The sequence below is a fragment of the Semicossyphus pulcher genome, unplaced genomic scaffold, assembly GCF_022749685.1.
Source record: "Semicossyphus pulcher isolate SPU_LCO1_2020_fin unplaced genomic scaffold, fSemPul1.0.p SCAF_38, whole genome shotgun sequence".
Classification (NCBI taxonomy): Eukaryota; Metazoa; Chordata; class Actinopteri; order Labriformes; family Labridae; genus Semicossyphus; species Semicossyphus pulcher.
The window spans coordinates 254,298-276,854 of NW_027211713.1; the positions used below are offsets into that span (position 1 = coordinate 254,298).

A 22,557-nucleotide genomic window follows, 5' to 3' on the forward strand; every position below is an offset into this window, starting at 1 on the left:
CCTGTATGACCACATAAAACCAGGAGAACACAACAAGGCACTTCAAACAGGTAAAACATTTAAGTCAGTAAAAAGCTACAGATTTCCAAAACCCCTTGGCTTTAAATATATGGTACAGTCCAGAGGGCAAAGAAAGACAGTTCAAAAAGACGCTTTGGGAAGCAGCTCAGGAGTGATTGACAGGTGCAGTAAAAGTTGTACCGCAAAGATTTCTGGAAAAATCAGACTCAACAGAAATCATTAAGTGCCCAAATTTCAGAACAAACCACGAAGCTTGGATGAAAAATTATAAAAACATTTTATTAAAAACTAGTGAAGCTTCTCCACAGGTCGATGATCTAAAATAAAGTGCGAGTGAAACGTCCTCAGGGGTCAAAGTTCAGGGTTTGAGCAGAGCGGTCGCCATGTTCTGGATGATGGACGACTTCAGCTGAGGGAGGAGGCTGATCTTCATCAGTTTGCTGCTCGAGTATTTGTTCTTCACGGCCTGCAGAGGAACAAATAAGAGCTTAGTTTAAAGTGAAAATATAAAGACTTTGTGCTTCTGGGTCTAAAGTCACCTGGAACTTTGTCTTCCCGTCGTTCACCGTCACGACGTTCTTGGCGATGTGCTGCATGATGGGCTTCAGGTGAGCCTCGTCGTACGAGGAGTAGTGCTGCTGCGTGGGAGACTGAAAACAAAGAACCAACAGTTAAAACTTCACTGAAACCGCAAGGACGCAGATTTCACCTTTAAACCCGTCGTTGTAGTTCGAGCAAACTCACCCAGGGCAGCCCGTCCAGCAGCAGCTGGGACAGACACAGCGAGGCAGCAGCGATCTCAGAGGGCCGATAGTGAACCATGTCGTAGTCGATGAGGGTCAGCTCCATCAGATATTTGGCCAGCGTGTGTCGCTCTACATCAGACTGACACAAACATGCAGAACACTGAGAACCTGAAGACTGTTACAAATCCTCATCACTAAAGAAAAGCAATGTTACAATGTGGCTGATCAGTCCTGAATGTTGCCTTCACAGCTTATTATCGAACACGAGCGACACTACTTTGCTGTGAGAAAGTCATGTAGAAACTCACGTTAGCCACTTTGGAGGCTCGTCTGAGGAAGTGCAGTGGAAGAGGACGTCCCAGCTGGAAGTTGAGGCTCCTCAGAACCAGCTGCTCCATCTCCAGAATCTGAGACTTGGTGAAGGCGTTGTCTGTGATGTAGGCGAAGTCTCCCACCTCCGGAGCGTACATCTCCTCGTATTTACAGGCCACCAGCATGGCGGTGACACCGACCAGCTGCAGCTTCCTGCGAGAGACCGGCTGGAGCTGCAGCACAGCAGGGAGTAAAGGTCTATGCTCTGCTCACATGAAAAGACAAAGAGAGCTTTGAGACAGTTGTTACCTGGAGAAAACGGTCCAGGATGGCCACTGTGAGGTACAGAGTCTCCTGCAGCAGCTGGAACCTGGAGTGAACCTGGACCAGCCAGTCGATCAGCAGAGCTCGCATGCGTTCAGTGATCTCATAACCCTGCATGTAGTTTGCTCGTACAGCCTGCTGCACCTGTGGAAAGACAGTGATGTTATTAAAAAAAGATGCAGGTGAGAGCAGAGAGTTCAGCCGATCGGGGGATAATCACCTCCAGGACGTGCAGATACTTGTAGATATCTTTGACGTATTCCGAGCAGAGCTGCGGCAGGTCTGCGTCCTCCTCGTCTACATCCTGCACAGCGAGCAGCGCGTCAGAGAACGCCTGGCACAGCTCCTCCTCCTTCATGGACACGTCAGCTGACTCCTCTGAGACTCGGGGGAGGGGGTCTGCAGGTGCTGGCACCTGGACTACTGGAGGCACCACCTGGACCGACGGGGGTTTGGCTTTTTGGGCACAAGATGGTTTGGATGATGCTTTGGCTCGTCCCGTTTTCTGGAGGAAAAAATGCAAGTTTAGAGCAAAGTCTGAGTTTTAAGCTGCAAAGGTTGTCAAACTACAGCAGGATTGAAGTGCACACCATGTGGCAAGATGCATGTCAACTGTCACATATTACTCACATGCATGTTAGTGTGTAAATAAAGTGATTGCAGTGTAAAAAAGTGGTTCCTTGTTTGTAAATAGTCTTCCCTTCCCACTTTTAGACACAAATGTGTAGCAAGCATTTTGTTTTACCTTCATATCAGGTAAAAGTCTTCAGGGTTTTTCACCTGTCCTGTTTAGTTGTAATGTATATTTCCCTTGTTTTTGTCTTTTATGCACATAAATAAAGAACTATAGAACACATGTTGGTTGCAAATATTCCCATGATGGGTAAAAGATGGGTATTTATCTGATGCTACAAAAGCCTCAACTATTCTTCCCAAAGAGTCTGGCTCAGTGGACATGGGTGTCCATAAACCTTTAGCCATATAAGCAGCACGTGTATCTGAAATTACCATCTACAGTGTAAATTACAAGTGAAACACAACACAGAATACGAAGATAAATAGAACAACGTGAGGACCAGTTACTGAACCACAAGTCGTTTCTCCATCATGTTACCTTTGTGTTGACTACTGCTCCAGGAAAGTTGGTGATCTCCCCCAGAGCAGCTCTCCTCAGCCCTGCTGCGGTGCTTTTAACCATCTTCACCGGGTTCTCTGCGGCCAGGAGCTGCTGGAAGAGAAGGACGCATTCCACATAAATTAAGAAGAGCTGTAAAATGTCTTTGAAAGTTGCATTACTAAAGCAGAATCGACCAAAGAGCTAACCGGGAGCAGCTAACGATGCTAGCTCGTGAAGCTAATAACAGCTGCTACACTGACAACTGCAGCAACTAAAACAGCGAAATACGTCAGTTAAACTCACCGCAGCACGAGCTTCCACAGAGGACATATTTAACGTTGGAAGCAAAGAGGACAAACTGGGACTTTTCTTCAGCGGCACGCAGAAAACTGTACAGATAAGCTCCGTGAACACCGAGTTCGGCAGGTAAACAACAAGGACAAGCAGCTTTCAAATAGCGCTCCGTCAAATCTGATTGGTTGCGGCTTTGAAAGGACGCTTCTGATTGGCTAACGAGATGAGGTCAAAGGTAAAAGTCTGATATTTAAAAATGAAATCAAAGTCTAACTGCATTTTTTGTTACTATGACAATATGAAAACAAACATACTATAATATTTTTTGAAAAATATAAATGTGAATGACCCAAATTTGTTAAATAGGATAAACTAAACTAAACATGTAAAAATAATTATTTCAGTAGTATTATTGAAATAATAATAATGTATTCAGCCAAAAGTCTCATCCTTCAACACACAGTATACAAACACTGAAAAAAACTATTTAGCTTTTATGCTCAGTTTAGTGGGTCTTACTAGCTAGGCCGGCTAATGAGCCTTGATCATTACTCAAGGTAAAGAGTCAGTGTTAGCATAGTTAGCTAGCTCCTGTTGGCTGGAGCCAGGAGCTAACACACAGAAACTGTCTATATGTTTGGATCTTTAGAGCTGGGTGTTTTTACTTAGCTCTGAATTTACTTTCTACACGGCTGCTGATTTCACTGTCTCTTAACTTTGATAAAACAATAAGAAAGATTTAACTATCTTTGTAAGGGACAAAAAGTATTATTTAATTGCAGCATTTCCATAGTCTGCCTGGTGTTGTAACAAAGAGCTTGTACGTATAAAAAAGTTGTGCGAAGTCTGGCCATGAAATGTGTAAACATCTGTGCAAGGATGATCTTGAAAGATAAACCACTGCTGTCAATAACGTGTATTTGTGCTGGTTTGTAGCCGGGCATGTCGTGTACGGTCTGTTTATCTAAGCTGCCCACTGTGCCTGGAAAAAACACAGATGACGCAATAAAAACTTTGAATTTGAGAGCCACAAACCAAAACAAGACGACACACACTAAAGGACTCTGTAAAGCTGTAGAATGAATGTGCAGGTAACCCATTCCCCATTACACAGTTACCACTATCGTAACTGCTGATTGGTGCCGTTTTAAGGTGAAGGAAAGAAAACCTCAGTAAAATATAAATACCCAAAGCTGTGTAAACACTTCCTCAGTAAAGAAGTAAAAAACTAAAGTTAAATTAATGAAGACAGAAACATTAGAAAGTTTAACTTGACTTCAACAACTGACCTTAAAACAGGCTCAGGAAACAAGAGTCACAAAGAAACTTTATATAGTCTTCAAGTATTCAAAACTGTTAAATAAGTACAAGATGTGTTCAAATGATTTACATATTGGACAATATATGCACTGCCCAGTTTTAATTCTCTTTACATGTGTCCCACTACCCACGCAACACGCTAAAATGTCCGCAAACTATTCACATTTGTTTTGTTTTTTAGTTTTTTTTAACTTTTTGAATCATTTGGGAATCTTGACAGCTGTCTATTGGACAAAGAGCACACAGACGTTACACCTGGAACAGTTTACAGTGTAGGATGGAGACGTCCGACGAGGGGGGAGGACAGACTGAGCCAGGGTCAGAACGGCGATTAGCTGCTGGTGATATGAACAGTACATACTAACACAGGAGAAGTGGGTTAACATTCAGTCTCAGTTGATCCCTTAAACTGTTGGACAGTTCTTTTACTTCTATAAATCAAGAATAAAATAATATACAGAAGGACTGACGGATTACTTAAAGAGGGGCAGATGGTTTAGCATTTTACATCTTCATTGATTCGCAACAAATTTGGTCTAGATGTGTGAAAAAGCTCTTTGTTAAGGCACCTAAAGCTGTGAGACACGGAAATGTTTTATGATTTTTGCAAAATAACAAAAACTCAAAGTGTGTGAGCACCTGGAAAGAAAACATTATGTAGGCTTTAGATGATAAAATATATATTTGTACAGAGTTTGGGTCTGTTTTAGTGAATGCTGCTGCCATCTAACAATAAATTACACAAGAAATAAACTCAAACAGGAGGTGAGGAAATAAAATTAGCACCATATAGAAAAGAAGACATGATTGTAAGCTTGTGAGAATATTTCAGACAAACTCTAGTGTCGATGAATGTTTGTTACGTGATTCCAAAAATCAGAATATGTAAATAAAAAGTGAGCAAATTAATGAGCTGAGGGGCAAAGCCAGTCTTTCTGTACATTACTTTGATAATACAAAGCATTTAGGTAGCCTTAATGAATGGATTTGGTGGTTTTCAAAGGGTTGATGTGTGCCATGTTTCCATTACACAGAAGCTCCTAACACAAAAACAAACACTGGTCCATTTGTCCTCTGTGACTTCTGACTCTACTGAACTGATTATAAAACTTTGTGTGCTTTTATTTTGTGGAATTCTGCAGCTTAATTAACTTATTTATTTACATAAACTGCAGGGAGTTCATTCACTGTAAAAAAAAGACCATTATTGATGTTGTCACTGTTAGACAACAGCAGGCAGATAACAAACACCGTGGCTCTACATGCATCTTGTTGCTGCGAACATTTCGGTTGGTGCACGTTAAATCCATAAAACACATCAAACTTTCTGCTTCAACGAGTGAAAACATGATGGCACAGACTTAAACATGATTGAACTCAGAGACACATGATTAACTTACACAGTAAATAATGAATTAGTGAAACTCAAGTGGCTCTTTAGCAGAAAGCCGCTGTGATAATGAGAACATGGCACCTGAATCCAAATGACTAATTTGTCTGACTAATAATGCCTCTGGACCAACCACACCACTCTGTGCGTTCAGCGTGGTTTGTCACACAAAAATTACAAACTATGAGACAAAAAAAATCTGTTCAATAAAAACCTGCCTATGAGACAGAGAGGATAGTCACCATACTGTACACTTTCTACAATATCCATGTCCATTATGAATATAACAAGTGCATTCACTGAAAGGAGGCGTTGACCCTGAAACAAACTCATTCTTCTCCAGTACGCGGTCAGATTATTCAGAGAAGAGAAGAGGACCAATAACTGTTTAGATCTCAAATGTTACCAGATAAATGGATCGGGACGTTTTTGCTGCCTAGATGAAATTTTAAATTTTGAAACCTAATTTTTTATTTAACTGAGGTGAAAAACAGACATTTGTTTCAGGTCAACAGCTCCCTCGAGTAACGTTCATTCAGGATCTCTCAATTTCAGCAATTTTTTGTTTTAAATTACTGTACTTCTTTTACATCAACACACAGTTGATCAGTGAGTCATCTTTATTTACAGGAGAGCTGGAGTGATGAGCTCCACAGCTTATGCATTGAGCCTCAGAGACTGATCCTCTCTCCTCCTGGAGGAGATATCGATGTCTATCGAGTCTTTGCCCACGATGAGCCGGAGACGCTTCGCTGGAGGAAGTGGAATGAAATCGTCTTCGAACTCATTGTCGAAGTAGTCATCATCATCATCGTCATCGTCATCGTCATCCTCCTCCTCCTCATCTTCCTCCTCCTCTTCCTCCTGCTCCTCCCCTTCCTCGTCGTCCTCTTCAGATGAAGGGTCTGGCAGGACCTTTTGGGTCCGATGTCCCCCGTTCCTGGCCTCCAGACTCTGAGCCAGGTCCCCGTTAGTCTGCGAAAGCCGGCGTGCGTCGTCCTCCCTCTTCAGCTGGATCTTCAGCTTGGTGGAGTTACTGTGCACGCTGGGCGCGAAGCCGTTATTCAGCTTGGCGATGTACGAGCTGCCTTTGTCCTTGTCGTGGTCCTTGCTGAACTTGATGCTGATTTTACTGGAAGAAGCCGAGTTGACGGCGGAGGCAGAGAGGTTAGAGGAGCCGATGGGGTCGTTGGTGTCGTTGGTCTTGCTGCTGCTGCTGTCCCTCCGCCGGCGGAGTGTCAATTTGGGGATTCCCGTGTTGTTCTCCAGGATCAGCTGAGCGTCGTATCGTGTGATCCGTCGCTTCTTCTTCCCCTTGTCCTGTGATCTGCAGCCACTCTTACCTTTGTCCCTGCGGAGAGATTTGCTGCCGTTTGCGACCCCGTTGTAGTCCCTGTGTCTGTCGGCGAAGCTCAGCAGCACATTTCCACAGTCTGAGAAGTTAGGGGCATGGCCAGCAGCCACTGGCATGAACGGCTCGTCATAGGAGTCCTCACATTTAATCGTCCGCTCGGTCCCAAGCTGTGTCAGACGTTTCCGCCTGCACGAGCCTCTTCTGGAATAACCAGAGTCTAGCGTAGGCTGCTCCAGTGCGACACCATGGCGGAGGTACTCCTCCATGTCAGCCGGCTCTGTTTTAATGACCACTCCACCAGGAACCGGGCTCAGGCCGTCCATCGCACTGGGCTCCAGTTTAACGCCCCCTGCCGTTTCCTGGGCTTTAATGAGGGTCCTTGTGGACCTGCGAGTTCTGTACGTGGAGCACTGGCTGCCCTCGCTGCTCTGCACATGCGATAGATTACCGTTTTCCTTTGCAGCGTGCCGGGTGAGGCAGCCGCGCTGGCCGAGTGTCTGCTGCACCAGCTCCTGTCCGTCCTTCTCCTTCTTCACGGTGACACTTTTACACAGTGACACCTTCGAGTCCCTGAGACCCAGCTGAAGAGTCTCCCCTTTGGCCAACGCCTTAGGCTCCGCCCCCCGTCTGCGACTCCGCAACTGGACTTTACTTAGTGAAGGCTTGGATTGGGATTTTAGTCTCTTTGGTACCCTGTTATTGTTTACACGACCTTGTTTGGAACATGAGGTAGTTAGGGCTCTGGACAAAGTCTGTCTGGATTGAGTCCTGTTTTTATACTTCAGGCCAGAGGAGGATGATGAAGTTCTTTTTCTGGCAGCTGCTGGGAAAAAAAGTCAAAAAAGCTGCACATTAAATATTCACGAGTTTTTTTCAGTTTTTTTTAACCCCATACAGTAACTGTTGGAACGGTGTGATGAGACTGGCAAAGTTTTTATGTCTTACATTGATGTGTTTTTGGCATTTCCTGAGAGTCTACGTCGGTGTGGGAGCCCACAGAGTGACTGTCTGAGCTCCGGTTTCCCTCCCCGAGCTTCTTCAGCCTGTTGAGACGCTTGTCCGTCTCACGTAACCCGTACTTGCTGTTGATCACCGGAACTTCCACCGGCAGCCCAGCTTTGGATTTGAAAGCACCGGTGCCTCGTCTAAACAACAACCAGATTAATGAACAGAAGAAACGTCAATGAGAACTTAAGTGGGGAAATGGTTGTCAGTAATAATTTAGCTTTGCCTTCAAGTTATAATATTTTCATGTATTTGTTTAACACCTGCAGCACTGATGGCACCAAGTATATATAAACCATAACACTCACCGTTCACATGTGTAGCATTCACAAAATTCATTGTTTTCCCCAAAAAATCCATCTCCATAATAACAGGAGATTTCCTCTCCTGGTTCAATGTCCCTCAGAACCTTCACACAGGCCGTGTCCCGTCCTGTCGATACAAACTACACACAAAAAACATGATTAAATTGTGTTTTATTTACGATTTACTTTTATGATCCTTACTATTTATCTTACTATTAACTTTAAACTGAGAAGTAACTAACTCACCTTGCAGTTTGGCCGACAATCTGAAAAAAGGGACAAAAAAGGACAATGAGGTTAGTGTCCTTATAAAGAATTTAAAACAGATTTCAAATACTGTTGTATTATTTACAGGAAAACCTTTCCCGATATTAAAGCCCCTGGAAACTCAGCTTGAAATAGCAAAAATGCATTTATGATATCAGAGCTGAGTGTGTCATAAAGCATCCACAAAAATCTGAGCGATAATAAACGTTCAGAACATCGAGAAAATCTTCTTGAAAAACAGCTCGTTTGGCTGTGCAGACAATTTCTCAGGACTGTGTAGGCGTGGCAGCTCCCGTGTTGATTGACACCTGCCGGGGTCCGCCTGTCCGAGTTCTCATGGCAACTGTCAACACAACAATGGCGCATGGGAAAGCAGTGTTTCCTCTAGGACTTTCAGCAGCAGGGTAGAGGGTGTTGTACCACCCAGGTATGTGCGCATGTGCACATCATATCAAAACTATTGCTGTCAGGTGATTAAAAAAATGAATCTAATTAATTACAGGCTTTGTAATTAATTGATTTCAATCTCATATATCAATGATTTCTGTGAGGAGCACGTCACATGTAGACTGACCCTCTTTCTAGATGGTTATTTCTGACTTCCACACTTTAATTGTTCTCTCTTCTTCACCTCATTAAGTTTTAATTCACAAACTAGTTTAACCTGATCACTTTGCTTCAGTCCCCCAACACACCTGCACCTCCACTCCCTGCACCACTACTGGCCCCGCTCAACCCCCCCCAAATGACATCACTTTTTATAAGCTTTATAAAGCGCGACAATCAATGAGTTTACAGTCGGGACGTGCGGAGTTAGACAGACAATATCTCCTCATTTCAGTATGATATTGTGCAGCTCGCTGGAGGGAGATCACCAGGGAGCTGAAAGTTTGATACTGAGCGCACAGCTGATATGGGCACGTGGATTGTTTACACTGCGTGTTAGAACTGAGTATGTATGCCGATGTCAGCGATGCGGAGCGGAAGTAAGAAGTAAACTGGTTCCGCTGTTGTTTATGTGGTTGCCAAGACAACACGAGTTCACTGTTTCAGTGGTTTTACTCAGTGAGGAAAGGATGGACGATCGTTGATTTGAAGCGGAAATCTCCAAAGAGTCGTTCATTTACAACCTCTGAAGCAGCGGCTGCAACAGTTCACTAAATGTATGTGGCGGAAACACTGCTGCTTCTCCAAGTCCGCCACATTTAGAAAATAAAGAATGACACGTTGTCATCTGAGATGGTGGATGTGCACCCGGGGACAGCACACACAGGCATGAAGGGGAAAAAAGGCGATCGTTAGGTAGGTAACTGCAACAGGTATGTGCAGAGATGTTCAAGGTGTGTGGACACGAGTTAGCGCAGACTCAGAGAGAGGGGTTGATCGCGAGCCCAGAAGTGTTATTGCACCTGTGAGGGCGGGGCAACTGCTGTTGATTATTTCAGAATTGGTTCGAGAAAATTTATGACGACAAAAATATCTTCACTGACCACGCCCAATTTAAGCCCAGCGTCAGGGAAGTTAACAAAGTTTGGATTAAAAGTCATTTCTAAAACTTGTAACATGCTTACAAGTGTGTACATAAGACTTTAAACTGCATAGTGAGAAGGATTTTGTGGATTTGGGTTTCCAGGGGCTTTAAGGCATCTCAATATGCTGTTTAAGTATTAGTGACACTCAATCATAAGAGACTATAACAACCAATACCGTGATTGATGAACGCAGCCGGCCCAAGCCAGAGCTGCGCACAGTTCTTTCGGGTTGAATACATGACGCTGAAGTCGTTCTCGCCGTGCCGCAGCAGCATGTTCTCCTCGCTCTCTGAAAGCTCAGCGATGCAGCCGACCAGGTACTCGATCTTATCATTTCTTTTCCTGTAAAACAATACAAGAAAATTTGAGCATTGATAAAGTCAGTACAGAGAAATGAATTCAGTCGGTGGATTTAACGACTTGTAGAAACGAGTGGTTCTGTGTCCTCACCATTCTTTTGTGGCCACAATTTTTGCTCCGTTTTGCTCTGATGAATATCGATTACATGGAAGAATCTCAAACCCGCTGTCTGTGGCAAACATCCGCAGGTACACAAACACCTGTGCAGAAATCAAATATAGTCATTGGTTGTTTAGTCAGCCGTGATGCTGGAAGAAAAACAGGGTTGATCTTAGATAATGTATTTTACATGCTGTTTGAAGAGCTTTTCTTGAGCTTTCGTCTTGTGGAGAAAAAGATTTCGGGACCAGTCTCCGGACGTCAGAGCTCTGAAAGCTTTGTCCAAGTTATCGTGTTTCTTGAAGCGCTCGATGACCTCCTTCAGCTCCTCTTGTCGTCCCTTAACTGGTCGAAATCTGCCAGATACATTGAACAAAGCAAGTCAAACACAAATGAGAAAACCAGAAAAAAAACAACTGTCACTAAGGACAATACACTCATGCTCATCAATAACAACCCATTTAATTGACTGCAAAGAGGCAGCACATCCATCAGTTCCTCTGACATAAATCTGCTGACCTGGTGTTCATTTTATGAGTCTGAAAGCCCAGGTATGGATCCAGGATGAGGCTGGTTGTCAGGTCATCATTCTCACACAGCTCCTTGGCAGTCATTCCTGAGGAGGGCACATAGCGCCTCTCTGCTTCCAGACTGGCTGCACTGAACCCTGCGGAACCCAAACACAGACTCATGTCACTGTTTGTCACTGATGATTAATCTATATGTTTATTAACATATACAAACTGAACTCACTGCGGCTACATCTTCGGTTTCGGTTTCTGTTGTGGCGCAGGGATGCTCGCTGCGGATGCTGTGAGCGGGTCTGGCTCTGGCTCACAGGCTGCTCGCTGGTCAACTTGTTTCCGTGTCGTCTGCCATTTAATACCATGTTCTTGGATTCGCCCAGCCACTTCATGCCCACAAGCCCCCTGGTCCAGTTGCATTTAGTCTCCGAGATGAAGAAACACTCTCGTGTGGGGAAGACTGGGGTGTAAAGTTTGAAACCTGGAAACAGAGCAGAAACAAACCATCAGATCTACAGCTAAAATATGAATAACTTTATACAGATTGAAGAAATACAAAACAAAATGGGATGGAAGTGGGCAGGTGGATGCACAGGCAGCTCAAAGACTGTCAAGAAAAGACTGCCAGGCAGCTTCTTGGTTTAAGCGCAAGGCTAAAGCTAGGATTTAGCTTTCCAATAGCATAATAATTTCAACTAGGTGGTGATGACATGCATTGCAAGAGTGGAAAAAAGGGGCAAACTAAAAACTAAGCTGAAATGACTTACTGTCTATAATGCATGCAGGCAATATGGCTGTCATGGCCATTCTAGACAGACATACTCTATACTGATTTGTGTTTGGACATGTTGATAACAGTATAAGAACATATATACATATTGAAAAAGATAGAGCGTTATATTTAAGCAGGTTTTATTTCAACAACGTTTGGCAACATTTTAAAAACAGTCAAATGACTGCCTTGATAGTTCTAATGTTAAAAACACAGGACAGCAGCGTCAAGGAAACAGGTGTAAAATGATCCTGCAGCGCCGCCTACTGGTTCCTTCAAAGTACTGTACTGGCTTACAGTCAAGTGCAACAGTAGCGTCTCTGATGCTATCACCGATACATATACAGCATTGTAAATGTTGGGATCATATAATCGCATGAAGACGTCACATAACGTTTACGTTTTAAATTTAATGAAAAAAAAATATAATCCAATGTTTAATATTCTGTTGTATTCTGAAAGATGAAATGTTTTCAAAGCGCAACTACGTGCAAAGAGCATCATCTCAGTTGTAATTGATGCATAAAACACTTCGCATTTTTAGCTCAGGGGCTAACATTAGCCATAATAAAACACGACACGCCACGGGGATCAGGAGAAGCTGTGGAAACCCGGAAGGCCACACCGACAGCTGAGGCCGAGATTGTATCAGAGTTATCAATATAGCACGCATTGTTTGCTAACTGTCGGCTCTCTACCCATACAGCTCGTTAGCATGAAGCTAACCACCACAGGCGAACACAGGGAGAGATGCTCGGCCGCGGCGGTTAACTGCAGTAAACGCCGGGCTCCAAAAACAAGTTAACATCTCCCGAACATAAGAAACATTAACAGTTAACCCAACAACAAAGACCGGATCAGAATAATGCAGGGGTGGTGGCATTTAACCACAGTAGTTAAACAATACATCCACTCTTTATCACAAGCTGCTTTTAAATGTTCCATTATGCATACTAGCATTACAAAAAAAATCTACTAAAACGTAATAACTAACGTATATTTAAACTTGTCCACTAGTATAACGCCCTGTAGGATTATCTGACATAAACGCAATTCTTAGCTTTTTGCTAGCCTGCTAGCATCAAACTTAACTTGGGCTGATGCTAACTTAGCCTGGCTAGCACAGTCACCAAAACAGTCGATAAAACCCCAATGGTGTTAACCTCTCCTGTTAACACAATACAGTTTACTTCAAATATTCAACCACAAAAGCCGAAAGTTAACTACTCAATGCCCCAATAAGTAACTTTAGCTAACGTAGTGCTACCTACCTGCAAACCTCTGAAGCACAGCAGCTAACGCAGGCTAGCATACACTGCGTTAGCTTGGGTTGTTTGATGTGGAAGCCATTAGCTAGCTTAACATGCTAAATATATCAACTGTAAGCGAATTAAAAGTTAGTTTACGTGTCGATGCCCTTGTAGATACGATCTTTGGCTGCCACCGAATTAAGTGAATAATCAGTGTCTCGAAGCAGCTAATGTTATTTATCCGGATAGCTAGCAGTTAAAGAGCTGTAACGTTAAGCCGAGATCATTTTCACGCGCTGGACGCGTTAAACGTCTTGATTCGTCAACAGAGACGGAGTAAACACAAAATACTCACAAGGTAGTTTAGCAAAACAATCACGAAACAAAACACTTCTCCTTCAAACTAATCCAAATTTGGCACGACACCCCCAACGAAAATATCACAGGAAACACATTTTTTTTTAGAAATTAACATTAAAATTCAAGATGGCGGCCTAGCACAGGCGAGAGGGAGAGAAAGGCGAAGCACAGCCATCCAAGAGAAAATAGTTCCCATAAATACGCAGCCGTTCTAATCTGTAAGGACCGAAATGAGAAACAGTACTGAAATAAACAGTCTAAGATTTAAAAAGTGAACAATGTGGTCGACTTTTCGAAGCTTAAAAAAAAAAAGCTGTCGACAATCCGTTACCGTAGTTTGTGCCAGTAATTGTCGGATGTATACAAAAGTAGTGCTGCATAAACAAACCTCCTTACGCTTCCTAAAGAATCCAGCGATAGTGGGCAGACAACAGTGGGTTCTGCTAGGTTTGCTCCTAACAGAACCTCGTTAGACCTAGCCAGAACAAGTAAACCTCATTTCTATGACTTTTACTGCATTTTTATTTTGATGTCCCTCCTCTTCACTCATCACTTGTTAATGTGGGCAGTGCAGGCACAGTACTGATTTATCCATTGATAAAAACTTACTGAGATAATACCCAACTATTATTGAAAAACATTTTATAATATTAAGTTTTTGTTTATGAATGCCTGTGTCAAGATGTTATTGCAGTTTGACTTTATACCGTGAAGCCTATCTATAACAGAATAAAAACTGCAAAGATAGTAGCACACAGAGGCTCTGGCTTAGGGGCCCCCTCAGCTGACGGGCTCTGGGGCTCAGGCCTGTTCAATAATCCACCCATGCATGTGTTAGAAACAACTCTGAGAGAAACAATAACACAAGATCAGAAACGTTCTCTCTGCACTTTCTGCATGACTGTGTGCAGGATGAGGTCGAGCATGATTATATGTCAAAAGAAAGTTGTTCTGTTGTCTCGTACATGCATAAAACAAAGGTGTGTGAGTGTCCAGTTCAAACAAAAATACCTGCAGTAAATGTTGAACAGTTTAAGAACAGCTCATGTCTAAGGACAGAGGCTATTGTATGATGTACAGATTATTAGGTTTGATGCAAATTACTAGGTTTGTCCGTATAAAAAATATTGTTCATGGTTTATCACAGCATTTGAGCTTCCAGCCTTGTGACATCAGAGAAAAATGGCTGCCATGTTCATACAGTGAATTAAAAAATTAGGGAATTTGTGGAGGGCTGTTGTAAAGAGAGAAAACACTTTTGTATTTCCTATTATTGAAGTAGTTTGTAAGGTTTATCTGGCTTAATTTCTAGAAATATTTTTACCTTTGCGGTGACCTGTAGCCATGTTGAACACAATAAAGGAGTGCTGCAGCGGTGATTGTTACAGGAACACAGATACTTAGCTGATGGAACTTTAGCATCCTGGAGTGCTGCCCAGAAACAGCCACAGACGCTTGAACCTGGTGGGCATAGAAACACGCCTCTCATTGCATATTCCTCCTCCTCAGAGCGGCTTACAACGTGTGGGCTGCATGTGTGAGGAAGCACTGCCATGGAAACCACCTAAATACCTTTTCCCCCAACAAACCCTGACCTGCTCCTCTCTGTGACCAAGGAGTGAGCTGGAAGCCTGCCCAGTCACGTTTTTTAATATTCATCTGTACTGTACAAATAATGTGAGTTGTTATTACTTCAGTGTTGTTGTTTGTGCATTGAGTATGTTCAATGGACAGGACAGCGTCTCTTGTAGAGCCTCAAAAGAAAACCCCTCCTACCATCACAGAAGTAATCCTTTGGCTCATGAGAGGATAATGAACAAATTATTCCTAATTTTTCTTACTGTCAATGTCTGTGTTAACCTACATTCACATGCTCCTCAGATGGTCCCGTTTCCAAAGTCTGGATGTAGTTCTTCTGACTTCAGTGTGTTCATGAGCTGTAATTAATAAAGTGGAAAAACATGGACGCTACAAAAGAAGCTGTATGTCATTGCTCAAAACCAATCCATGTCACTCTTAGACGGCAACTAGTGGTTACAACCTAATACCACATTATTCATATCAATATAATATCTATTCTGTCAACTAGAAGTCCGGTACTGAAATTTACAAAATGAAATGGTTGATGTTCAAAAACTTTGTATAATTTCATGGATTTAAAATCAATGATTGACTCATTTGTATTGTGTAATATGGTTTTAGGTTGTAACTGTTAGTAGTTGTCCACTTAGAGTGTTGAGCAATAAAATACAATTTAGGTTTTTTCACTTTTTTTTTTTTTTTCACACACATTTTAGATGTGGCGTCCCTATTGTTTTCAAGACTTCCCAACTCGGGAAATGGGACCATCAGAATGCAGCCTCAGCCATGAGCGCACTGGTTCCTGCTGAAAATGCAAATACATTTATAAAGGCTATATGTAAAATGCAAATACACAGTTTCATTTGAAAAAAAAAGCTTAGCAATTTCCTAAAACCGCTAGCCACTATAGTCTTTATGAAATGTAATTTAAACTGGAAGTTATAGTGCATTTGTTGGGGATTATTGTGAGCGGTGGATGACTTCACAGTGGAGTGTTTTGGGCAGCAGGACGGTGTGTGTGGGATCGAGTCCAATAATTCAAAGCGATTTATCGACTAATTCAAACAATTTGATGTTGATGCAGATGAGATGTTTCATTTAATATTTTTTATTTTAAATGTATTCTTGTAAAAGAAAGAAGAAATACGCAAATAATACTTAGATTATAATAAACACTATTGTATTAACTAAAGTTAATTTATTTAACTTTAATATGTATTTATGTGGTGGAGGAAGTACTCTGATATCTCACTTAAGTAAAAAATAACAATACCACAGAGTAGAGTAAAAGTAAAATCCCTCCATACAAAACTTGACTTTTGTAAAAGCAGGAAAGTAAAGAAGAAATGTTTTAGGTACTGAATCAATCTCAATCAAACGTTTTTAATATAACTATGTACGCTTTATTTTATTGTTATTATTATTAATTTTATGATTTATTTCTGTAATTTTATGATTTTGATTTTATCTTCTATAAGGCAGTTTTAGCTAGGCTACATGTATCAGAGATTCTGTATAAATAAAGGTTATTAATAAACGTTATTATTATATTTATATTTTTTTGTTTTATTAACGTAACAGGCCACGTACGTCACGCATGCGTCAAGGGTCGAAGTTGAAAGGTGACGTAGATGGGCTCGTGCTTGGACGGTTCGCGGGAAACGTCCCAAAACAAATCGGTTCTGTTGGACACGCGAGCATCTTAAGACTGAATTTAAATCCATAATTCAATTCAACTAATCGATCTGATCAATAACAGAGTCCTCTTTACACTCGATACTAAAACTGATGTAAACAGCGGGATATTAGTCTGAAAACTTAACTAGCTAGCAATATTAGCTAGCCTGCTACTTTGGGTAGCTCCGGCTAACACAGCACTGTCAGTAGGAGCTAATCATTTTGCAGCAGGCTGCTGTCCCCGACTGTGGAGGTAACAGTTATCCGTTGAGGACGCTTCAGTTAGCGGGGAAACATGGCAGAGAGGCCCGAAGACCTGAACCTTCCCAACGCGGTGATCACCCGCATCATCAAGGAGGCGGTGAGTTAACCAAGCCCAGGACCAGGTTAATTGTCTATGTATGTGAGAGAACACCATAGACTGTACAGTCATTGGTGAACACAGACAAGGAGATTGACTCGAGTTTAAAGTTGCTCACAACATTTCCAGGTAGACAGGCAAACAGACGCACACAAGGACGATTAAAGAGCCGAAAATAAAGAAACTATTATGTAAAAGGGCACTCAGAGCCTTTACTTAAGAAAAAAATGTAAAAATAACCACAAGTACAGAAACACAATATTAATACTTAATTACTTATATAAATATATAAGTACACAATGTAGACATACTTACAAGTAAGTCTTCTGTTCGTAATGTTACTTAAAATACTTGCTGTTAAAATGATTTAAAAGTATTTTAGGCTCAATGTATTACGTGTTAAATAGTGTTAAGTAAAGTATTTTTAACCAAAGCACTAATAATGCCTTTTAAATACAGTTTCTGTGAGAAGAAACAATGCTTGGATGTTCACTGGCAGTTCATAAGTAATTAGTAGTCTATGTTTTTATTTTGTCCTTACATGTGTATTTTGTATAAAATACACATGTAAGGACAAGATATAACAACTATTTGGCATTCTAGTAAGTGGAGGATTCATAAGAACAATAATGAGCTTTAAAAAAGTGGGTCATTGAAGAAGTAATAAACAGATGAGAAAAACACTTTGTCTGTTTGTCTTGTTGAATTTCATTAAATTTTCTGTTTTCTATTAAATTCTATTTTGAAAAAAAAAAGCTAAACAGCATGGGTTTGGATCTGTACATCTCTTTAATTTCATGGACAGTTGTATTGTTTTTGTAATATTTGTCTTATTTTATTGCCTGATTCTACGTATGATTCTTGACTTGTAGTGCTTTCATATTCTTTATTTTCTACCTGCCCTTTTAATTGTTTTGCACAAATATACCAAGATAATTCTCTGTATGTAAAATATCTACTTGGCAATAAACCTGTTTCTGATTCAGTTTTCTTTATTATTCTGTTGGATATTTAAGGACTGTATTTTGTCAGTGAACACCAGTTTAAACACCTGAAATAAATTACATTGATTTATAAGCAAACCAAAGCTCAGTGTTTCTATAATAGAGAAATAAAAAAAGTCTTGATAGTAACTAAATGTTGTTGAAGGGCATACAGGTTAATTTGTAAATGTTCACCTTTATGAGTAAATAAATAAGTCTTGTCATCCTGTGTTTCCTGATTATTCTTAATTACTGCAGCGCTGAGATTAACTCCTCCGCACCGTTTGTTTTCCTCACAGCTCCCAGATGGGGTGAACGTGTCGAAAGAAGCACGGAGAGCCATTTCACAAGCTGCCAGTGTGTTTGTGCTGTATGCAACTTCCTGGTAAGAATCTGACACACTCAGTATTTATTCACAAAAGTGTTTATTCAAATTTTATTCATATTTTAACACATTTCACACACAGAAAGAACAGCGTCTGAGTCAACTGATGAAAACTTTCTAAAGTTATTGAACTATAAAGTTTAACATCCAACTTTGAAATGAGTATGTATACTCCTTAAATAAAAATATGTTTTTATCTTGTTACAGTGCGAACAACTTTGCCATGAAGGCCAAGAGGAAAACTCTGAACGCAGGAGACGTTTTGGCAGCGATGGAGGAAATGGAGTTTGAACGTTTCCTGGAGCCGCTCAGAGAAGCTCTGGAGGGTCAGTACATCAGTGATTACGATCACCAAACTCTCTAAAACAGTGTAATAAACAAGACACATTATGAATGAGTCCATTATAAATTGAAGAGAAAAAACAGAAATATAATTATTTTTATTCCAGGGCCCGAAGACAGAGATAAATAAATATAAACAAAACCCTCGTAGAACCACACAGTGATCTAAGCAGCCATGCTTCCCTCTCTTATCAACACTCGTATCATATATATTTAAATCGTATCAAAAAAGAGGCCCAGCTTAAGGTTATTCTTAGGGATGCACTGATGGATCGGATGCCGATCAAAATCCGCCGATATAGGCTCTAATTAGGGGATTGGTGATCGGATGATCACCTTTCAACGTGCCGATCACTCCAGCCAATCGCGTGCCGTTAAAATTATGAGCCCCTTCGCAGACCACACCGAGCAGATGAATGATTTTTTTCCACCGTGACAGCGAAGGCAATTCAACACTCGTGTGTAATCAGGGGAGATCGCTGGAGAGGCGATTGTCATGTGGTTTGGCGTCTTTGCCTCAGACAGAAACCTTCTCATGTTCTCAGGCTGGACCCGCACTCTGCTGGAATTACCCGCGCCACTTCAGCCAAAGTTTAGAAGTTGGGCAACATGGATCCCAGGGAAGTGATCAGAAGTTAGCAAGATTCACTCAACAGATGCAAGCACTCGCTTCACCAGGAAGAACTCCTGCGGCCGGTGCTCCTCCTGCTCCAGAGGTGCAGCGTCACCGCTCTGTGACCCGCAGTGATCACAGACACAGGCGGCAGTCCGTTTAACACACCATTACAAAGAAATAGTTAATATTCACTCTCTTAACCAACGGGACAGGGCTATGAATGACTTTTATAATTATCAAACCAAAGGACAACTTAATATTTTTCCATCGTTGTTAAAAATAAATCCATCATTGACGAAGGTCCAATTAGATCACCCACTGCAGGCGGTACACACACTGAGTCCTTGTTTGGGCGGCTTTATTGAGATGGATATTGTTCCACATTTTAGCCTGCGATTTCCAGCCAACATTCTAGTACCTGTATTGAAGGTCGACCATTATTATTAATTGATTTATTATTTATTAATTTCTATTTTATGCAATTATTATCCTGAACATTGTTAGTGTTCAGTGTTTCAGAACTCACAGCTACATTTGATATGTATTTGTTTATTTGCATTACAGGTCTACATATGTGCAGCATACTGCATTGTTCTGAACAGTGCAGTTATCAAGTGCAATGACTGATAAACACGACATCCTAATGTCTTAATTTGTCTCTCTGTGTTATGATTTTTATATTCTTACTTAGGTTGGAAAAGAATCAGACAAGAAGAAGAATAAAGACGAGATCAATAATGAGAACTGCCTCATAAGAGACCTAATTATGGAAATGTTTGGAGGGAACTCCTGCAGGGAGGATGGTTTGGATCTGATGGGATGTGTTCAGCGTCTTTGTGTGCTATAAATATCCATCAGATAGGATGCTTCAGCTAACACTGAGCAGCTTCAGTCTTTAATAACTGTAAATGAAAACAAAGGAGGGAGGGGGGATTCACCAGGGAGCAGCAGAGTGCCTCTCCCTCGTCACGATGTTATTAATGAAGCTTAACTACAGAATTAATTGTAAACTGCAGCTTTCATTAATGTCACTATTTTAGGTGTCGTCTCTCTCCCACAGCAGCTGTTTGCTCCTCGTGTCTGTTTTATTATTAAATGATTCCTGATGTTAACGGCACATTTAGTTTATGATCTTATCTTATTGTGACCAAAAAGCCACAGCGCACCGAGGCGATTTATAACCTGACTCTGGTTCTTGTTCTGGATTATTGTCTGGTCCTGTTTGGTGCATTGTGACATTAGTGTGGAAATGAACAACGGAACTGAATTTCTGCGTTTGTATTTCTCGACAGTCTACAAGAAGGGCCAGAAAGGAAAGAAGGAAGTGTCCGAGCAGAAGCGAAAAGATAAGGAGAAGAAGACCGACTCTGAGAACGACAAGAGCCGAGAGGAGGAAGAGGAGGAGGAGGAGGAGCGCATGGAGGAGGAGCCTGAGCCCCAGAACGAAGCAGAGGAGGAGGAGGAGGTGGAGAACTGAAGAAGAACTGATGATCAATAATAAGAAATCCCTATCACCTCCGCTGGGGTTAACTTTGGCTAGGCGTGATGCATTCAGGTGCTGCATGGTCATCATAGAGTCGCCATGAATTAGTGCATCAAGATTTGTGATGAGCTCATAAGAGGTGAGGGGACTTTTATTGTGGCGGTGGAGCGGATGTCTTCCAACAGGACAACAAACAAAAGCACAAAATCGACCGTGTTCTCTTTGATATTTCTGTGTTCACACAGACGTCCTAACACCAGTTCTTGACATGAAATAATAAACATTAGTTATTGTTCATCTGTAAGTTAAATACTAACACACTGACGGTGGCTTTTCTATCAGTTTACCACTGGAGGGAGTGAGACCACAGACTGCAGCTTCAGCAGCATGGGAGGCTTCTTTACATGCCGTCAACACAAATATTAACGAATATAGTTCAACAAAAGTTCACGTTAAATCTGAAACTTTGAGGACGACTTATGTTCAGATCAAATTCAGTCCAACAGGAAGAAGGTTCAGAAATGACCTGAAACGTTCGGGTCGTTTTGAATGTGTTTCTGGATGGCACTGTAACAGCGTGTTTTAATAAGTGATGAAGTGTCTCTGAGATCAGTTTAAACCAGGACGGCTGAGATGAGCTGTTGACGTGGACTCCTTACAGTGAAACTAGCTGCCCCCGTACCAACACCTTTTTCAGTTTTCAACCATTTGTACTTTTGTAGAATTGTTTTTGACTGTTTGAGATTTTCAATAAATGTTTTGTATAAAGTAAAACCATCAAATCGTGACTGAGTTTGAAGAGCACACAGGCTGCAGCTGATGGTGAGTCACTGAACATTTCCCCTGCTACTAAAACCATGAATACAGGCTCCATGTGACGCCCTCACTAACTTGATCCCGATGCTCTTATTTTAAATAAACTTTTCTAGTAAAAAACAGTTTTTCTGTATTTTACTGCATTTGTACGGAAGCCCTAAGGGGACATGCATCCATACATTTTATTTACTGTTTTCCCGCGATAACGAGTCATTCCAGTCGTTTTCTGGAGACTTATTTATCTCGTTATCTCGAGATATCGAAGCTGGTTTTCTCGTGATAACGGGATATTTTTCTGTGGATCTATAAAACAGACCAACAGGCTGCTTGCTGTGATGTTACAGAGCAGGACGCGCCATGCTGCCATCACCCACACTGATGAGGCCAGCTCAGCCGCTTTCTGTTTGTTTGGTGCTTTTGTAGCACGTAAATGATATGTATGGATGCATGTCCGCTCAGGGCTTCTGAACATTTGGACCGCGTTGTTGAATAAAAAGTATCCAGACTGTAATTTAAGTAGCCACCATACTACAGTAAAAGCATATTGCTTACAGGTGTAGGTGTTCTGTCAGTAATCTGCTTTAGTCAAAGTGCAGGGTGTCAGAGGGATCGTCTTATCGCCTCTCTTCTCCTTTCAGGACACGAGGATGTTCTGAAGACTATAAAATGACCTTTGATCTTTTTATAGTCTGTGGTTCAAACTGAGAAGAGGCAACTTGTTCTAGTAAAGAATCCGTTCTGCACATTTTAAGTAGAGTAATTCTGGCTGACCACCAGGGTCAGCATGGTACTGACTGACGGTTCACAGCCGTAGAGAGTTGCGACACCACAATGGCGGATCATGGAGCATACTGGACCTCCTCTGACTGCACTTGTAACACACTGACCACATATGCATGCGTCACGATATTTTAAGTCTTTATCGAAGATTTGTTGGCATCTCTGCAGCTGAACTTCAGTG

General features: G+C 41.6%; 3 protein-coding genes across 6 annotated transcripts; 1 reads left to right on the forward strand and 2 right to left on the reverse strand.

Annotated features, from left to right (window-relative positions):
• Nucleotides 1–2,953, reverse strand: LOC138606809 (G2/mitotic-specific cyclin-B2-like). Of its 2 annotated transcripts, none has more exons than XM_069679269.1 (8): nucleotides 2,824–2,953; nucleotides 2,518–2,628; nucleotides 1,624–1,908; nucleotides 1,389–1,547; nucleotides 1,076–1,312; nucleotides 766–906; nucleotides 561–671; nucleotides 1–487 (listed from the first exon to the last, which is right to left on the reverse strand). In XM_069679269.1, the coding sequence occupies exons 1-8, from the start codon at nucleotides 2,848–2,850 to the stop codon at nucleotides 380–382; spliced, it is 1,179 nt and encodes a 392-aa protein (XP_069535370.1). In that variant the 5' UTR covers nucleotides 2,851–2,953; the 3' UTR covers nucleotides 1–379. The 2 variants fall into 2 exon arrangements, with proteins under 2 accessions (XP_069535370.1, XP_069535369.1); XM_069679268.1 differs by having other exon boundaries at nucleotides 2,518–2,631.
• Nucleotides 2,954–4,133: 1,180 nt separating this feature from the next.
• Nucleotides 4,134–13,448, reverse strand: kmt5b (lysine methyltransferase 5B). 3 transcript variants are annotated; one of them, XM_069679267.1, is made up of 10 exons: nucleotides 13,348–13,448; nucleotides 11,200–11,451; nucleotides 10,966–11,113; nucleotides 10,637–10,802; nucleotides 10,438–10,547; nucleotides 10,163–10,329; nucleotides 8,435–8,454; nucleotides 8,192–8,328; nucleotides 7,824–8,023; nucleotides 4,134–7,698 (listed from the first exon to the last, which is right to left on the reverse strand). In XM_069679267.1, exons 2-10 carry the CDS (start codon nucleotides 11,360–11,362, stop codon nucleotides 6,182–6,184), a joined length of 2,628 nt encoding a protein of 875 aa, XP_069535368.1. In that variant the 5' UTR covers nucleotides 11,363–11,451; nucleotides 13,348–13,448; the 3' UTR covers nucleotides 4,134–6,181. The 3 variants fall into 3 exon arrangements, with proteins under 3 accessions (XP_069535368.1, XP_069535366.1, XP_069535367.1); XM_069679265.1 differs by having other exon boundaries at nucleotides 4,134–7,701; XM_069679266.1 differs by lacking the exon at nucleotides 13,348–13,448 and adding an exon at nucleotides 13,014–13,167 and having other exon boundaries at nucleotides 4,134–7,701.
• Nucleotides 13,449–16,581: 3,133 nt separating this feature from the next.
• Nucleotides 16,582–21,676, forward strand: pole3 (polymerase (DNA directed), epsilon 3 (p17 subunit)). Its single transcript, XM_069679295.1, has 4 exons — nucleotides 16,582–16,971; nucleotides 18,254–18,339; nucleotides 18,547–18,665; nucleotides 20,590–21,676. The coding sequence occupies exons 1-4, from the start codon at nucleotides 16,906–16,908 to the stop codon at nucleotides 20,772–20,774; spliced, it is 456 nt and encodes a 151-aa protein (XP_069535396.1). The 5' UTR covers nucleotides 16,582–16,905; the 3' UTR covers nucleotides 20,775–21,676.
• The last annotated feature ends 881 nt before the right edge of the window (nucleotides 21,677–22,557 follow it).

Coding starts and splice junctions, on each gene's coding strand:
- LOC138606809 (XM_069679268.1), bottom strand. CDS start 2,850: ATGTCCTCTGTGGAAGCTCGTGCTGCG. Junction 1,313..1,388: donor TCCTGGACCGTTTTCTCCAG/GTAACAACTGTC, acceptor GCTGTGCTGCAG/CTCCAGCCGGTCTCTCGCAG. Junction 672..765: donor TGCTGGACGGGCTGCCCTGG/GTGAGTTTGCTC, acceptor CTTTGTTTTCAG/TCTCCCACGCAGCAGCACTA.
- kmt5b (XM_069679265.1), bottom strand. CDS start 11,362: ATGAAGTGGCTGGGCGAATCCAAGAACATGGTATTAAATGGCAGACGA. Junction 11,114..11,199: donor AAACCGAAGATGTAGCCGCA/GTGAGTTCAGTT, acceptor TGGGTTCCGCAG/GGTTCAGTGCAGCCAGTCTG. Junction 10,330..10,437: donor ATTGTGGCCACAAAAGAATG/GTGAGGACACAG, acceptor ATTGTTTTACAG/GAAAAGAAATGATAAGATCG.
- pole3 (XM_069679295.1), top strand. CDS start 16,906: ATGGCAGAGAGGCCCGAAGACCTGAACCTTCCCAACGCGGTGATCACC. Junction 16,972..18,253: donor CCCGCATCATCAAGGAGGCG/GTGAGTTAACCA, acceptor TTTTCCTCACAG/CTCCCAGATGGGGTGAACGT. Junction 18,340..18,546: donor GTGCTGTATGCAACTTCCTG/GTAAGAATCTGA, acceptor ATCTTGTTACAG/TGCGAACAACTTTGCCATGA.